The 18,246-nt window shown below is 45.6% G+C and overlaps 1 protein-coding gene across 3 annotated transcripts in view; it reads left to right on the top strand.

Moving 5' to 3' along the window:
* GRIA1 (glutamate receptor, ionotropic, AMPA 1) overlaps positions 1–14,697 on the top strand; it is a 349,138-nt gene extending 334,441 nt beyond the window's left edge. For all 3 annotated transcript variants that reach the window (XM_010829379.1, XM_010829378.1, XM_010829380.1), the window contains 2 exons: positions 5,846–5,980; positions 14,017–14,697. In XM_010829379.1, coding sequence (XP_010827681.1) covers positions 5,846–5,980; positions 14,017–14,217 — 336 coding nt within the window. In that variant the 3' untranslated portion in view covers positions 14,218–14,697. The remainder of the gene's footprint in view (positions 1–5,845; positions 5,981–14,016) is intronic.
* Positions 14,698–18,246: the final 3,549 nt, after the last annotated feature.

The following is an 18,246-nucleotide window of genomic DNA, read 5'->3' on the forward strand; positions in this document are numbered from 1 at the left end:
ATTACTCTTGCAACTGAGGCCTGATTGCTCTTGAAAATGAAAAGGAGCAAACAATGAGGGGTGTTAAAGACAGACCAGCACCAAACTGAGACTTTCTCATTGGTTTAATCAGAAAGATTCTAAGAGACCTGAAGAGTGAATTACATCCTCACTTTGTGGTCAGTGTCATTTAGTTCTGGGTATCATCTAATGCCACCTCCCATGCCATCCAGAGGTGGGCAACACCCAACTAGTGGACCCCCTCCCAAGACTTCCCAGTGACTCAGTGACAAACATGGGCAGAAACTCAGCTTAGATTTCCTATACCCCAGCCCACCTCTTTTCACCATGCCACACGGCCCCACTACCAGCAGGGAAGTCCATCCACTCTGGAACGTACTCATCTTCCCACCCCCACCCTCAGCAAGGTCTAGAAGGCAATTGAATGCAAGCTATGAACTTTCAATGTGTACAAACCCCCACTCCTGCCCCTGCCAGAGGTAAAGAGCATTAACCACCTGAAAAGACCTGAGTCACATAGGGGTGCTCTGCTCCCTCTCTCCCCCACCTACCCACTACCTCAAGAGGTGATGTCAGGGCAACAAGGATGGGAGGAAAATCCTCAAGACAAAGAGATGCAGAAGGCAGTCCATCTCCCCCAAACCATAGAGACTCTGGGATCTAGCCAAGCATCCTAGAGGGACAGGGCTGCCAGTCCCTGTAAGACTGCACAGGCAATGACCTAGAGAGAACAGGTGACTTCAGGGTCCATCTCCTGGGAGCTATGTGTGCTCCAAGATGACACATCCAACTTACATCAATGACCTAGTGACCCTAAGCTATGCTCCCATCACTGCCCCAGGAGAAGGGACTAGACAGACACAAAGATTTTTCCTTTCAAACGCTGTCTCTGGGGCCATGAGCCAGAAGCAGCTCTGGGGACAGCAAGCTTGAGTTTCCTCTGCCACACAAGAGCCCAGCTCTCCGATGCATAGTCCACACAGACAGCTCACAGTGAAAGGCCCCCTATGTGGACGCCCCCTTGACCCTCCAATGGGTGCCTATGTCTTGGAAAATTCCTCCCACTCTAGAAGAGGCCTCCGCCAGCACTTGGATTCCCCTCCACAACCCACACAAACTCCTTGAGTTCTCTGCTGCAATCTGGTTTCGAGTCAGGATGTTCTGCAGTGCATTGTACAGCAGCCGGTCCCTGAGCACACGCTGCTGAGAAGAGCCGCCCCCACAGCCCTCACTTTCACAGCATTTGCCTTGCCAATTATTAGCACAATGGGCCAATTCTCATCCTGTGTCGCTCTTGGGGAAAATACGCAGGCTAGGGAACTGGCCTAGATTGGAAATGGAACAGCAGACGCTGCCAATTAACATGAGTTCTTTTTTTGCATCCCCTAAAGAGGTTAGTCTCTAGGGAGAACTTATAAATAAAAAACATGATCCCACCAGGCCTTGAGGAACTCCTTAGATGCCTCGCATCTCTGGGGGTTGGGATGAATGTCAAAGGTCACTTGGTCTAACTGTCCAGTGCTTGAATCCCTTAGATGACCTCATCAGCTACCTCCTGAATGCACCCATGTTTGAGGAACTCACCATTCACCATAGCAGGGGGCTCCATGGATTTGAAAGGTCTTCCTTTAATTCAATCAAATCCACCTTTCATAACTCCCCCACTTTGGTTCCAGCTTGTGAGTTAAGCTAGCCAACCACTCAGTCTCCATTCCCAGGAAATAATCAACTGCTCAGGAAAATGGCTCCTAAGCCAAAAACATAAGTTTTGGAAAAGCACAAGAGAAAGCCTACTAGAGCAGAAAGGCTAACAGTTGGAAGAAGGGCTGGACTATCCTCATGGACACGAAAGGCAAAGTCAGGTTACAGATCCAGTCTGGGATGGATTGCAGGCACCCCTAACACTCCATTTGTACCCACATCAGAAAATCTGTGGAAGGCGGAGGAGAGCAAAAGCTACAGCCTTTACTTCAGAGGAGTTCAAACTCACAGCAGGAAGATAGAAGGAATGGGAGCATCTGCAGAAACTGAAGCTTGGTCCAGATTTAGTAGACTTCATGGAATGAGCATCTCAGTATCCATGGGAGGGACTAGTCTTATGGCCAAAGCCTTGGCTTCTCCTTAGAACTTTCTACTTATGCCATTAAAAAGCATCAAGTCTCTCTGCCTCAGACCTGGTTCAACCCTCCTCATGAAGAATCACGACATCTTCATGTTCCTGGGTGGGATGTTGGCTCAGAAACACAGAGGGCGTCTGGGACAGTCCCCCAATACGTGGGAAGAGCAAGGAAAAATATGAAAAAGAAGAAAATATCACTTGCACATGGGGAAGGCAGCAAATCAAGACAATAGGTTAAGGGGAACAGATGAAGGGGGGAGCTCATCACCATAACAACAAGCCCAACAACTCTGAAAGATGGAATTTTGTTTTTCTTTTCGCCTGTCATTCTTCCTGGTACTGTCACTCTCCTTGCTCCTGTTGGAAGACAAGTTGTGAGTTCTTCACTCCCACCAGCAAGCTGCCTGGCTCTGGGAAGTGCAGCTGCTAAGGGATGCGGGGAGAATGGGGTCTCCCAGAGGGGCGCTCGGGAGACTCGGGTTCTGTCCTTCCCTCTCCCCAGTCAAAGTTGGGAAGCGTGTAGCTTGCTCATGAAATGTGAACATGGCTGTTTGTGCACAAAGGAGTGAGAAAGTCCCCTCTGACGTGGAGACAGAGGAATCACAGTTCTGATCCTTAAATAACTGGAAGTTTTGTTTCTGCCCCAGGATACCTCATCATATTCCAACAGACGAAGTCAAAGAAAGTCGGTAAAGGCAACTTGATGGAAGATTATGGCTTGGGTCTCCTCGAAAGAACTAAATTTGGTGCTATCAAAGTCAGTGGCACACCCAAGGGAAATTAGAAACCTTGCCTAAATGTAAACTCCTCAACTACATGAGCCAAGAAGACACCAACACCCACCAGCCCTTCATTATACACCCTATCACACTGTGCCAAATTTAGATGGTAATGCTTCATCTAAGTTTTCTTTCTGATACTGCTGGTGACTCAGGTGCTCCCTTGATTCCAGAGGTCTTCCCAGGACTGTGTCAACATAAAGAAGGATCCATAGTACTGTGTCCTGCTAGAGGTGGCAGTGTCCATACCATCTGACTGCCCTCTTGGTTTGGTTTGTATGGCATATGTCCCCTCACCAACACAGACTGCCATCCCCATGGACCAGAGACCTCCCTCAGAAGTGAAGGCTGCTCTCTACCTCCAGATATAAAGACTCAGTCACTGGACCTTCCTCCTTCTGCAGATACACAGACTATGCCTCCTATTCCCACTTCCATATGAAGATCTGACCCTCCTTCCTTACATGATGTATCACAAATGGACAGTCCACCTTCTACAGTCAGGGAGGAAGATGGCTTTTTATGATTTTTTTTGAAGATAGTAACCAAAAAAGGTGCCCACCACTCCCTTATCCTTGAAGATAATCTACAACCAAAGTAAACTTGAAAAGACTATAAAGAAGGAAACAAAAACAGCCTTGGTAACCAGGAGGCAAGATGTACTTCAGCTGCTGAAAGGCTGATCAGCTGGTGAAGTCAACAGCACTCAGTCCTTTCTTCCTAGCCTTCTTGTCTACCACCTCCCCACAGGCCAGTTCCCCATCCACTCCATCCGAGCTTCACTGTCAACCACTCTCTTCCAAGCTGTGAGCTGATAATACAGTAATGTGCCTCCCCACCACACCCCAGGCCTGCCCACACAGGAGAGCTTTGTAGGAACTTCTATAAATCATAAGTCCTCCAAAAACTCTAAAGACTTACTTCCCAGGGGAACTACAGAACTCACAAACACCAAAGAGGCAGACATTTTGAGCATTCTGAAAAACCAAGCCAAGTGAGAATTTACTTGTTCAGCCAACTCTTGAACCAAGCCCCAAACTCATTTTTGCATATTTCCCTTGTCAGGCCACGATACCAGAGCAGGGGAAATTCTACCCCTCTCAATAATCATTTCCACCACTTCCAAAGCCAGGCTACACCTTGCCAAGTGTAACCATATTCAAGAACCATCTGCTTTAGCAATACAGGAAGCCACCAGAGAAATATGCTTTAGATAATCCAACAGCTCTGCCAGCCAAGGCGGCTTCTGGGGAGAGAAGGGAGGCTGCTATTTGCCAGCTGTGGTCCCCAAGCTCAGCCGAGCTGAATCCTGTACAATGCACCAAGTAGAACTGGGGCAGAGGCCACTGACTTGGTCAATTGCTGACCCCTTTCCACATACCCAGATTCAGAGTAGTCCCTAGGGTACGACAGCTCACCTTCTGCGTGACTCACCAACAACCCCACCTGAAAAAGAACACACAGAGAGATATAAAATCCTACCTAGTGCCACCGACCAACCACGACTGTGCACCAGTGCCAGAGGAGGCATGCATTTCATTTTAATTCGATGAGAAATCTAAACCTGAGCAAACAATATCAACCAAGATGTTCAAGCCACCATGGCATCTGGGGATGAGTCTGCTTCCAAGATCTAAAGATGTTTTTTTGCCTGAGTCAAGAATTTAATTGATCCCCCTCTCCCCAAGTCAGCTTCCCTGGTGGCTCAAATGGTAAAGAATCTGCTGCAAGGCATGAGTCCCAGAGTGAATCCCTAGCTTGGGAAGATCCCCAGGAGAAGGGAATGGCACCCCACTCCAGTATTCTCGCCTGGAGAATCCCATGGACAAAGGAGCCTGGTGGGCGACAGTCCATGAGGTTGCAAAGAGTTGGACACGACTGAGGTACTAACACAGTCAATCTCCCCAGGTCATTACCTTCCCCCATAACCAGAAGTTTTGTTTGTTTGTTTTCACCAACTAGGAGGATGCTGTCCCTCAGTCCCCAACTCGAATCCCACTAGAAGTGACAGAACTCAGGGATGGTCTCACAAACTGATGTTGCTTCTCAGGCTCCGTGAAATGAGCTCTGTCCACTTCCTACTGGACATGGACGCTTGTCCCCAGGACCCTAGGAATTAAGTACCCTGCTCCCCGGTCCTGCCCATTCAGAACTAGTGCAAGATCTTTTAGCCCAGGCAACAGAGATTTCTAAATTCAGCTATCTGAATCTGCCTACGGAGTTTTTCAGCAAGCACCTCCATGAGAAAAATGACTCCAATTAAGCATAATTATTAGGGTTTAATGGAGCCATTTTTCTACCTCAGTGCCTTTTTTCTATTCCAAGCCCCCCAGTTTTCTTTTTCCCTTCATTGGGACTCAGCACAGTAAGTTAAAGGTATACATTGGTTGATATTTATTATACATACAATAACTGTCTTATTAAATTGAAATCAAATGCACATCTAGGAGAAAGTTCACTTTAAGTACCAACTCACAGAAAAATGCTCACAGGCATAAACAATAAGCAAGGCCAGTGTGTTGCTGAGCAACTGAGGGGGTGGGGGGCATGAATTCGGCTGAAAAGGAAGGGACACAGTTTCCTAAAAGAATGGGGTAAGCTCAGGGGTGCAGATCTTGGTGGAAACTGCCCCGACTTCTTGTGGCATCCCCCACCCTAAAACAGGCACTGGGGAGGATGGAAATCTAATTATCAACTAAATATAATCAGGGATGCTCAGAGAATTGTCACACACACACACACACATGCATACACACAGGCACACATTTTTTTCCTGGGGAATGTTGAGCACTCTGTCAATATATACAAAGCCTTTCCAACTATTATGAATGTTAAAGAGGGTGATGGGGTTGAGTGTATGTGTGTTAAAATGCTGCTGCTTGGTTAGTCTCTAGCCCCCTGGCTCATTGGACTCTTCCCCCTCCCCTCTCCCTCCTCCTCTTCCTAGGACAAGACCAGTGCTCTCAGCCTCAGCAATGTGGCGGGCGTGTTCTACATTCTGATCGGAGGACTTGGACTCGCCATGCTGGTTGCCTTAATTGAGTTCTGCTACAAATCCCGTAGCGAATCCAAGAGGATGAAGGTGGCATCGTCTTCCCAGACCTTTTTCCTAACCTGTTCTGTGATACAGCTGGGTTTCCTGGGAGTCCCTTTTGCTAGAAAGGGTGGGGAGTGATGGGAGGTGGCGGTCAGTTTGAGGCAGGGGATGACAGAGAGCTAGGTTATGAGGAAGGTGGCAGGGAAAGAGGCAGCAGTGAGAGAGGAAGGGAGATGTTGGCATGTGTCAGGGTAAACACGAGGCCTGAGAAAGCAGATGCATCAGCCAGTGATGGGGGGTGAGATGAAAAGGTAGGAGTTGAGTGGACACTCAAGGCAGTGAGAGGCAAGAGTGACTGCCTCACGGTCACTCTTGGCAGTGACTCTCTGAGGTCACGTTAACTGCAGCTTAGCTCCAAAACAGCAGAGGGGGCATCTTCCCTCTGCAAGGTGGATGACCTTGCCATGCCGGGTGAGGTAGGTCTATTCTTGGCCATCATACAGTAAGATGGACTTTGGCAGAGAGGTAAGCACATTAACTGATGACCCCAAACCACATCAAATATAGTGAAGGCAGCTAACTCAAAAAGAGAAGAAATATAGAAGTTATGAGAGCTGCCCATAAAAACATGACGAATTCTTGGGAGTAAAAGAAAACAGATCAGTTTTGTGGAGTCCCAAAGTATACAACAAGAACTAATGACTAAAAGTTACAGAGAACAGATGTGAACACAGTAAGTGAGATCTACTTTTCTTTCAGAGCTATCCCAAAATGGGATGGATTGTGTCAGTAAGTAACACACAGCCCATCACTAGAGGCATACATGTAGAGGCTGAATAATTCTTGACAAATGTATAGATTCAAAGTATCCAATGGGAGTCTGGACTAAATGACCATCAAGACCCCTCACTTGTCATCATTTAGCTTCAAAAAGAAAATATTTTGGCAAGGAAATGTTATTCATGTGAGCAACACTATTAAGCAAGACATCATGAGGGGGCAGAGAGGACTATGATACTATCTGTAACCTTCAGCATTTTTAACAAAGAAAATCTACTCAGGGACCCAAACTATGGCATAGATAGGAAGACCTATAGGGATATATAGGAGGGAGAAAGTAGAGAAGGCTTCCAGGAAGAACCAGAAATTAAGAGGAAGGACAAGTGGAATTCAAACCAACAGAAGTGGCAAGAAGCACAGTCATTCTGAGCAATGTACCCTAGGCTATTATTTTGACTTGAGTGGACTAACAGGACTCACTGACAGAATCTTCTCTCCCAGAATGTGCCCTAAGAAGCCCTTTTTTCAACATGCAATCGCTCCCAGACTCAGCATACCCACTGTTGGATCACAGCCATAGCCTCCTACCAACCCTTTTCCTGCCTTAGGCACTCACCCTACATATACCTCCAGGTCCCTCTTGGAGAAGACATTGCTGGACATTTGCTTCCCCTGTTTGGAAACTCTGTACTGAGTTCTGTACACAGGGAGTGGGAGTTGAGAGCGGAGGGCCTTCTGTCCTGGCATTCAACATTGCCACATCATAGTTCTAGCCTACTTTCCCCTCCCCAGGCAATCTGCTCTCCTTACATGCTCCATACTCTAGCCACCCACCTCATGCTTTCCATGTGTACCCACCCATGTGCCTTGATGCAAGCCAATGCCTCTCTCTGTCTTCTGTCCCATAATTAGTCGCTCAGTTGCATCCAACTCTTTGCAACCCCATGCACTATAGCCTTCCAGGCTCCTCTGTCCAGGCAAGAATACTAGAGTGGGAAGACATTCTCTTCTCCAGGGGATCTTCCCAACTCAGGGATTGAATCCAGGTCTCCTGCATTGCAGGCAGATTCTTTACCATCTGAGCCACTAGGGAAACCCCAAAGTCAACTTCCCAAGATGTACACATGGAGTAATTAAGGGTCGGTAGTGTGATAGTACTTGGTCAGGGACCTAGGAACACCTCCATCCCACCCTTGACCAGTTCATCCAAGTTCAGGTCCTCTCAGAAAGGACAAAGCACAGCAAAAGTATGGACCTCAGATTCTAAATCCAGTGTAGACCTCCAAGGAGCTTGGCTGGACACAACAAGGTCTCCTAGAACCTGAAGGGCTGTCTTTGCCTACCCTATTCAAAACATAAGTCTAAAGACTCATCTTACCCTTCAAAAGTGTAGAAAGGTTACTTCAGAGGCAGTAAGTGGAAAAGGAGAAGACCTAGGTGAGCACAACCTTTACAACCCCCCAAAACCTCCCCCATGGGCCATAACCGAAACCAGGCTCCCAGGATTGGCCTGGTGCTCACTGAGGGAACTTCCCTCAAACACAGCGCAGCACAGCTCTGAAGAATGAATGTCTGAGCACAAATCTTGCCTGCTCTGCACATTAACTGAGTCATCCTGAACAAGTTTCAATAGCTCTCTGATCCTTCTTTTCATAAAATGGGGCTAGTGGTAACACTGGGCTGGCCAAAAAGTTCATTTGGGTTTTTCAGTAACATCGTATGGAAAACCTAAACAAACCTTTGGCCAACCCAATATACACCTTATAAAAATTGTTGTGGATTATATGAAAAAGTGGATATAAAGGCTCTGCAAAATGCCTGGGCCATGGTAAGCCCTAAGTAAATAATAATTACTAGAATTATATTATTAACTAGAATTATATTCTTAGTGGCCAGCTACAGCCTCCTTAAGACTTTCATTTCATAGCCCCTACTTACATGTCCTAGGGTTTTTTAAGCCATAGAGATTGTGAGTTTCCTAAGGTAAGAAGCTGTATCTGATTTCTCTTTGGACATCCCGCATACATAGGGTAAGCGTTAGTTAGATTAATGTGGGATTGTATCCAAAGAAAATCTCCTGGAGGATAGGGTGAGGCAATGCAAGGAGCTGCTGTTAGGTGAAGCAAACACAACCATCAGAACCACCCAGCCAGGAAGCACACATATCACCTGATGTTCCTTTGGCCCCATGATGAGATTTGATGAGACCAGACATGCCCAAGCAGGACTGGACTTCCAGCCCTTCCTATGGGATGACCATATCCTACTAATCATGGTCAGTGCCAGGTGGTGGTACCAGGGTGGCTAACAACAAAGATCCTCTTAAACCTGTATAACATCGACCTTCACCACTGAAGGTCACAGCATGCAAGTAAAGACAAGAATTCTTAAGAAAGTCAACTGAGTCATACCATAACTTCTGGGAGACATTCTCTCCCTTCCCTTTCTAAGGAAGATATCAAATTTCTCAAGAGCCAACATCAGGATCTCTTAGAATCATTAATGCAAGCTGTTTCATCACAATCTTCTATAGTTAATTCCACCGGTTGGCATGACTTCTGCCCAACACAATAAGACTCCTAATAGAATTTTTAATCTTCTACCTACAGGAAGATGCCTTTATGGGCCTTAAGAGTCAACCCAGTCCTTAATTTTCAGAGCTCCATCAACCCCTCTCTTATCCAAAGGAGATAAGTGAACACATTCTGCTTGCCTCTCAGACTTTGCTGCTTTGCAGTTCTCTTTATCATTCTGTACTTTGCCTGCTCCAAAGGCAGATTAGCTCTTTTCAAAAGTGCAGCCTCCACCTTCACACAGAGGACTACATTGACAGTGTTCAAGGCCTTTGGCAAGAACCTTCCCTCTTGTCTCTTCCCTTAACTACAGTATGTGGCCAACTCTTAAGACCTTGAGCCCCTAAACCTAGTTCACAATCAGCCTCCTATTTCTCAACAGTATTTAAGGAGCCCTTCCCCACCCTACATGAAAAAGAGAGGAAAGAGAAGAAGAGGGTGCAGGAAAGGAGAAAGAAAGAAGAAAGGGAGGAAAAAAGGAAAAATACCTTTTTAGTAACTTCCCTGCTCAAAGTATTTATTATACATTTTCATTAACCCTGTGCTTGCAGTTCTACAGATGAAGAAATAGGGGGTCAGAGAAGTTAAGTAGTTTTTCCAACAAACTCAGAGCTGGTGGAACAGGAATGAGATCTCCAACTCGGCTTCTGCAAAGCCTGGGTTCCTGGTACCAGCCAAGTCACTCGTCATCAATTTCTCTCTCCACCCCGACCACAGGGCAACAGATAATTTTTATCACCTACTAGGTCTCATCAAAACCCCATCCACAGTGCACAGACAAATAAGATGCAGTCCTTCTCCTTAGGTTTGTCTGATCTAGTTGTGTAGGCCATCCATGGCACATGATCCTTGGCTTGTGCATTACTGAGACCCTTTCCCCTTTGATGTCATATGAGAGGGACACAGAGCAAGTATCACAGAGACAGTGGGAAGGCACCCTGCAGGCAGTTCTTCTACAAAAACGTATGGAGCACCACTGCCTGCTAGGCATCACTCAGCCCTCAGGATCCAGTCAGGAGCAAGCCAGACACAGTTTCTGCTCTCAGGAAACTGAGAGTTTAATTGGCAGACAGAAAATAAGCAAATGTGTAATATATGTTCAATGAGTGTTTGAAGAAAAATGCTCACAGCAGTCAAGTCCCGATCAGGGAATGGGGTCAGGGGCAGGACAAGAGGCTTCCCTGAAACAGTGATGTTGAACAGACTTGAGGCAGAGAAGGAGTTAACCAGGGCACGATGGTTGTCACCAAAGGAGGCACAAGGATCACAGACCCAAAAACCAGAACTCCTGCCCAGACACAAGAGGAAGGCCAGGGAGACTGGGCACAGGAAGACTGATGAGAAAGGAGAGCAAGGAAGATCTGGGGGCTCAGAGAGGGACTTCAGGCAACACCAACATTTTAGCCTAATTGAAACTGTCACACAGTAAAAAAAAAATTTTCAAATCTAAGACATACTCCAAACTGAATAAACTCTCAGACACCCTGTACCTCTCCTGTGCCTGGGAAAACAGACAGAAACCTGAGCCTTTAACTGATATTAAGGCTAACCAGGGTCTTTATTATCTACCACATTATTCCCCCCAAAAAAATAATTCCCAGCCGCTCCCACCCCCGGAGGTGCTGACTTTTCATAACTGTAGTGGCTGTGCTGACACAGGTTGTGTGGAAAACGGCCATCAAGGCTTTGCATGTTTCCCTGGAATTAATGAGCAGCTGAGGTACATGGTCAGGCATGGGTGCCGGGGGTTGGGGGTGGGGGGGGTAGGAGGTGCATCCTCCACAGCAGGTGGTCCCTCTGACTAGAAGGCATCACCAAGGGCTGAGCTTTTACTAGGGTGTTCTATGATGTGCAGAGGCTGGGCAGACTTTTCTTAGAAAAGCAAGTAGCTGAAAAGTTAGGGTGTCATCACTGATAGATAAATGAGTTTCTGAAGCAGCAACTCCAGGACTTTGAGGCTAGACTTTTCACTCACCCTTTTCTCCCTGAGTATCTGTTTCAGAAACAACTACTTATAAAGATGAACTTGATGAATGGCTGGCATGTCAAGGATGGACAGGGGAGAACCACAGTTCCCAGAGGCAAGGGGAAAGAGGACGTCAGCTTCCAACGTGTTAGCTACCAGGGGGGGGAGGGCCCACAGGCAGGGGCTCATTCACTTTGACCCTAGGTCACAGATAACTGTAACTTGAAGCAAGTCAGTGACAAGTCCTCAATTGCTCTATAAAGTGAAATCAACTAAGACCAGTGTGTTTCCACCTTATTTGCATACTAGAATAACCTAGGGTGGAGGGGGTGGGGGGGTTTGAAACTCTAGACATCCAGGCCACACACCACGCCTATTCAGTCAGCATCCCTGAGGCAGGTCTCAGACATCAGTGTTTCTTCCTCTGAAACCCCTAGAACCTGCAGCCAAGTTTGAGAACTAGTGAAATAGTCATTTTTAGCAATGCTTCCCACTCCCATTTTGACTCTATTCATTCCTTCTCCTGAGATTAGAAGGGAAACCAGTAAGCAGGTAACCCCCACCATCAACAGGAGTATGGAGTCACTGACCACTGAGAACCCCTCAGCTTTCATGAAAACCAATCCCGAATGACTTGAAGAGTTCTAGCTACATGCCTGGCTTAGTTACCTCAGACTCATAGGCACAAATACTGATTATGCCACTAGCCTTCTCCTTTAAAATAAATATGTCAAGTACCACTGACTTCTTTGGGATATTATGGAAATATGTGAGACCTTTTGAGAAACAAAGCCCAGGGTGATCTGTGTGAACTTTAAACTTTTTGTTTTAATTAAAGGAGTGTGGCAGAGAAAACTCATAGAACATAGACATCCCAAGCCAATTCATAGAAGGTTCCACACTGCCCCCACACCCAGATAAAAAGTTCTTTTCAACAATGTAAAAGTGAGAACAAGTCACCATGAATTCCTCCTGTTTTCTTTTTACATTTCCCCCATAGAGCAGCACAGAGGTGGTGATGTGACCTTGACTTAGAAGAATGCTCTCCAGGTCACACTTCCTCTTCAGTGCAGGCAGAATGTAAATACACCATGTCCAGGAGTTTGAAGAGGAGACAGAACCCATGTGGGTGGAGCATCATATGGGGCAGATCTGTCTGAATCACGGAATTTTTTTTTAAAAGAAAAACTATTTTAAAACACTGTCAGAATTACCAATAATAAGAGGATCCTCCCAAAGCATAGTGTAGCAGAAAGAATAACAACGGGGTCAAAACTGCCCTGTTTATGTCCATGAGGCCACAGGAGATTGCCTTACTTCTCTGATCACTAGAATCATGCCAATATGCAAAGGGGGAAGCCATCAACTTTTTAAGACTGGCCCTATGTGTTTGGCTTTTCTTAGACATATTCAAAGCTATCTACTGGGCCTCTAACAACATGCTGGGCATGCTGGCAGGCAGCTAAGGATTGAGAAGACACAGCCCTTGTCCTTCTCCAGACAGTTAGCTCTCTTAAAGAAGACAGAAGTTACATACCTGAAGCAGAATCATTGCAAGCGAGTGTATAATGTATGAGAACTAGCGAGGATGGGGGGCAGGACGTGCTGGGGCAGTCTAAGACAACTTCAAAGAGGTAGGAACAAATTGAGTCTTGAAGGATGGATAGACTGGCCTTACAGAAAGAAACCTCTAAACTCATAGACAATTTTTCGTGTTGATTTTCACCAAGAAACTACGTCCTACCTCAAAATTTCTATGGGTATCTTTTAATAGGAAGTTGGAGGTGACAGGAAGAGGGTTTGGATTTCTGGTCATAAATTTAATTCTCCAAAGGAACTCAGTAAAGAACACTTCCTCTTGTCTAATAGGATATGATTATAATCACAGATTCTGGTCTTGATCATTTTGTCTAACTCATCTCATCTTGGGATGATCATTGGAGCTCTCTTGACATCTAGAATTCCAACATTCTAGAAGTCACAATCTTTCACAAATCAGTAGCACCAATCTGATGTGTCAGGGTAGAAGTACAGGTTATACATGCTAATGGGAAGTGGATGACAGATAATGGTCTTTGGAATTCATTTTCATTTTTTTAGCACAGGCTTTTTTCCTATTATATTATGCACACCATATTAGTCAAACAAGTCCTATGTTCTCTTAACACACACTGCTAGAGATAGGATGACATTTTTTTCCAGAAGTAATCATAAGTAGCTTTAAATTTTCACCCAACAATGATATACCATCAATTTTGTGTAACATTTCAACTCATTTTTTCATGCAGTATAGAACCATTCTCTCTAATACACTTTGACAAACATGGAGATTTCGAAGGTTTAGAGAGATAGCAATGCACAAAGTCACATAGCAAGTTGATGTCAGAATTAGGGCTAAAACTTAAGTTTCCTAAACCCCATTTTCAGAGCTTTTCTACTTGGTCATGTTGCTACATTTATTATCATCAATACTACCATGGAACCATCGTACCTTTAGGAATCACAGAAGGTGAAGGATCTTAGAGATCACCCAATCCAGCACATCTCGTTAAACTTAGAGAACGTGAGGTCCAGAGAGGGAATCAGACTAGTCCACAGCCAGGTTCTGTGAGTTCGCAGGAAGTCAGGATTAGCATTACAGATTAGAAAACAAGCTGGGTAGGGAGGAGAGTTGGAGTGACATTTTAAGCCCAGTGTTGACTCATTCTCCTTGTCAGTCATTGCCAAGGACCTGGGGAAGAACCCCCGGTCCTCCTGAAAAGGGTTTCTGTTTGATTCCACAGCAATCCATCAATGAAGCCATACGGACATCGACGCTCCCCCGAAACAGTGGGGCAGGAGCCAGCGGTGCCGGGAGTGGAGAGAACGGCCGGGTAGTCAGCCATGACTTCCCCAAGTCCATGCAATCAATCCCCTGCATGAGCCACAGTTCAGGGATGCCCTTGGGAGCCACTGGATTGTAACTGGAGCAGATGGAGACCCCCTCGGGGAGTATGCCCAGGCTCCCCCAGTTCCATCCCACACCCTTCAGTGCCAAAAACAACAAAATGAAACACAACCGCCACCAACCACCAGGACCACTAGGAGGAGGATTCAACAGATTTTCCTGAAGAATCAAGAAACCATTTTGCGGCCCCTTCTCCTTTTTTGATGTTCTTTTGCCTTTTTCCGTTGGCTAAGTGAGGATGACAAGTAACACTGTACGGCAATAAGGAGAGAATAACCCTGTCACATAGAGCCTGTGTCACTGGAGCACTAATGAGGAAACTGTACTGCTTTCTTTTAATTCAGTTGTTCATGTGTCTTAGTGTGTGCACTATTTTTCTTTCTTACTAATATCCATGGTTTGCAGGTTCTGTTAGATCCCTTCCTTTTCCTTCTTACTCCCAACTCCCTACCCATCCCACTTTAGTTTTCAGATTGGAGATTCAAGATTCGTTCCACCTGACTGGCAAGCAAAAGGAAAACAACAATCTTCAAATGAATTCATCATGGGAGCTCTCCAAATCCCCTCCACACCTCGGCCCCAAGCCATGGATGGAGACCAACATTGCTGGAGGAGTGGGCTGCCTCTCCACACAGGGCACTGCCCAGGCACTGACTCAGTTAAAAACATGTGTGAAGCAACTCAGACCCTGGGTGGCAAAGAAGCTGTAAAGGCAGATGTACAGTCAGAAGAAGACTCGAAGTTATTGCTGGAGACTCAGATAAAGCTTCCTTGAATGTGTAACAGCCATCTCACAGGCCTTAGGTGGAACAGTATGCTTTGTCATAGAGTCACGCTCAGCCTGGAGGAGTATGTCCTTCTGCTATGCTCAAGCCCAGTGGCATTCTGGTGGCTGAAGGGCAACTGGCCTCCTAAACCAAGTTGAGCCTTGGGAATAGCTGACATCCAGAAAACTCTCATCCCTGATTCTCACTTTTCATCTGATAGTCCTCTGCAGCAACCCCATTGTAGAGTAGACTCTTTCTCCTTGGAGCCTCTGATGTGGGGGAAATGTTATACAAGCTAAATGCAAAAAAAATAAATAAATAAGAGAAAAAAAAGCTGATGGAAGAACTTTGGAAGAGGAAGCTTCATCCAAGCCCACAAGCAATAGAACTTTCTATAGTGTGCCCTGTCCTAAGAGTGAGAGACCAAGTATGAAGTTTAGGGTTTTAGTGACCTGGAGAACTTGAGTTTTTATGTCCATGTATGAGTGTTATTTTACCAGGTGGTCAGATGAACTGTCATCTTTGGAAAGTGAAATGCCCAAGGCTGAATGATTTGAAGGATAGGGAGATGGAGTGAGTTGATAACAACACTGGGAGACCTTAAGATCTCTGATCCCAACTTGTAACTTGAAGAGGCCAACCTTCCCCTGGCTAAGACAGAATGAGAACGCTGTAATCCAATGACTAGAATCACTGGATTGTGCCCACAGTGTGAAACTAAAACAAGATTGGAGAAGTGACAGGGTTCATGGAGAGAAGCCTAGGCTGACTACAACTTTGGTTGGGATCTTGGCACCTGGCTTTCTTGGAGATCCCAACTCTCATTCTTGGTGCAGTCAGCTTCCTTCTCTCCAGCACCTCTCTCCTAGGTGCATGACCATCACCTAGAGTGTGCCATGTGTCATCAGCATTTACTGAAAACCGCATTCTGGCTTGTTCCCTCACCCCCCAACTTCTATCCAGTCTTCTCTGCTAGGGATCATCATCAGCAATGGACAAACTAAAAGTTTTGGAGCCTGCCTCCAAGTAGATGCAGCATGACTGGCTTCATATGTGGATTCTCTCCACGGACCCCCACCAGCTGTATGTCTCTTCCTCCTTTCATCAGCCATAGCAAAGAACCATCCCCAAATCAAACGCTCTGCCCTCTCAATTCAAGTGTCGTTCAGTCTCTCATATGTCAATGTGGGCATGGTACGTGAAGCAGGACCCTGGAGAAGGATTGTCACTTTTTGATACTGCCCAGCTGGTGTCCTCCCCATCCATTGTCCTCCCACCAGATTTTCCCTAACCCTTAGCCTACCACTGCAGAATCTGATCTGACCCACCTTTATGGAGTCTGCATTTCAGAGGAGTTCGAAATAACCCTCTACAATCAACATGCTTCAAAAATATTTTGGTTTTGGCCTGGTAAGATGCCTCTTCAGCCACTGAGTTCACCAGTAACATGAGCTGATAGTAACAGATCAGCTATGCTAGAAATGAGTGTGTATGCTATGCAGGGGTCCAAGACTCCAGCAGAAGATGTTTTTCATTGACAGAGGGGTGACGGGGAAAACAAAAGTAAGAAAAAAGTTAACTTGTATTATGTATTTTTACTACACTTTTCTTAAAAATAGAGCAATGGGAAAACTGAAGGAGACTGACATTTTTCTCAACAGGAATCCATACTTAACAGTTCTGGCTTTCATTAAATTTTGCTCTTTGGTACCTGGGCCTTTTATTTAACATCTCTATTTGTTTTAACTCTCTTGGCAGATGTGTGAAAGGATTTTTGCTTGATCAAACACTAAATATTTTTCTTGGTTCCTGTTTTTCTTTCAAATAGACAGGTTTTTTTTTTTCTTTTGGTATTTGCATAAAATGAAAATATCACCAAGAATTAAATCACTGTGGATCCATTATCTACTTTTCATATTTGTCCATTCCATTTTTTGTGCCATTTCTGAAGCCAGAGCACTAAACTATGTTATTTCCTTATTGTTAAGCCTAAGTTCAGTGCATTTTCAATGGTGACCGATACTCCTGACTCAAGAAGAGTTCTTCAAACAAAGTCATTGCACATGAACTAGATCACTGTGGTTTATTCACCCAAATGAGATAACAACAACAAAAAGACAGAATGGTATTGGTTTTCAAGGGTTATGGTTCCAACTGCGTAAGGAGCAGGGTTTAACTTGCCGTGGTCACAGCACCTCTAGGGAACTGGATGGTTCACACGGAATGTCTTCCAGACATGCCCCCAGCTGGAGTCCAGGTGTACCTATGATGTGCAGTCACAACTGAAACCAAATCTAGATCAGGCTTTTAAAGAGACAGTTGTCCTCAGACCACAAGACCCCTCTTCTTGCCTGAAAGTTATTCTTCCACTCGAGCAAGATGGACTCTGTAAAGGACCTGACATTTTTTGACACGTAAATACCAATGATTAAGAGCAGCTTCAAGTGTTTTCTTTACTAGGGAACTCTGCACATTAGAAGGGGCCAGAGGTCTAAAATAACAGTGGCATTTCAAGCAGTGACTATCACGGTTTAAAAGGGTTGGTGGAAGGAAAAGAACCTAGCAGACTTGTGTGAGGTTTCAGTCACTGTTTAGACCCACTCGCGGTCACCTCCAGCATCTAGGGTGCTTCTGAATAAGGAAGCCCTTAGCACCAGCTACCACAAGGAGAAAACTGGTCTGTCACCTTCCCATCAAATAGTTGGGATAGTGATCATGATGGCTATAAGAGCATAGGTTACTATGCACTGAGCACTCACTATGTTAAGCACTCTTCATATCTCCTAAAGCGTGACAGGGGCCCATAAGAAATGAGGAATCCCAGACTTAAAAGAGATATCACAACCTCCTCACCGTCTTGTAAGTGACAGAGCCAAGATTCTGCCAGGAACCCAAAGGCTTTACATTACCCACCTCGTTGTTAACCAGGTTATAATATGAACAGGAAAATCAGGGGTGAACAGGAAAATCACAGGCAAATAGTCCTCTGCCTTCCTCTAATACCAAAGTAACTGCAAATGGAATGGTGCAGGGTATACGGGCCACAGCTTTCGGAAAGTCAGTCTGTCCTCTTGGGGCATGAGAGATCACTAATCTAAACAAGATTAGCCCAAAAGGAAAAGAGGAGAGAGAGTCACTTTGGGCCCTTTTAAAATATCAATACTCAGGCTAAAGAGTAGCAAGCAGGCTGGAAAGGGGGCTGGAAAGTAGGCTCCCCTGCAGAATAGCTGCTTCAGCCTGGAGAAGGCTCCTCACGGCTGTCCAGAGGAAGTGGAGCT

Source organism: Bison bison, unplaced genomic scaffold, assembly GCF_000754665.1.
Source record: "Bison bison bison isolate TAMUID 2011002044 unplaced genomic scaffold, Bison_UMD1.0 scf7180017864505, whole genome shotgun sequence".
NCBI lineage: Eukaryota > Metazoa > Chordata > Mammalia > Artiodactyla > Bovidae > Bison > Bison bison.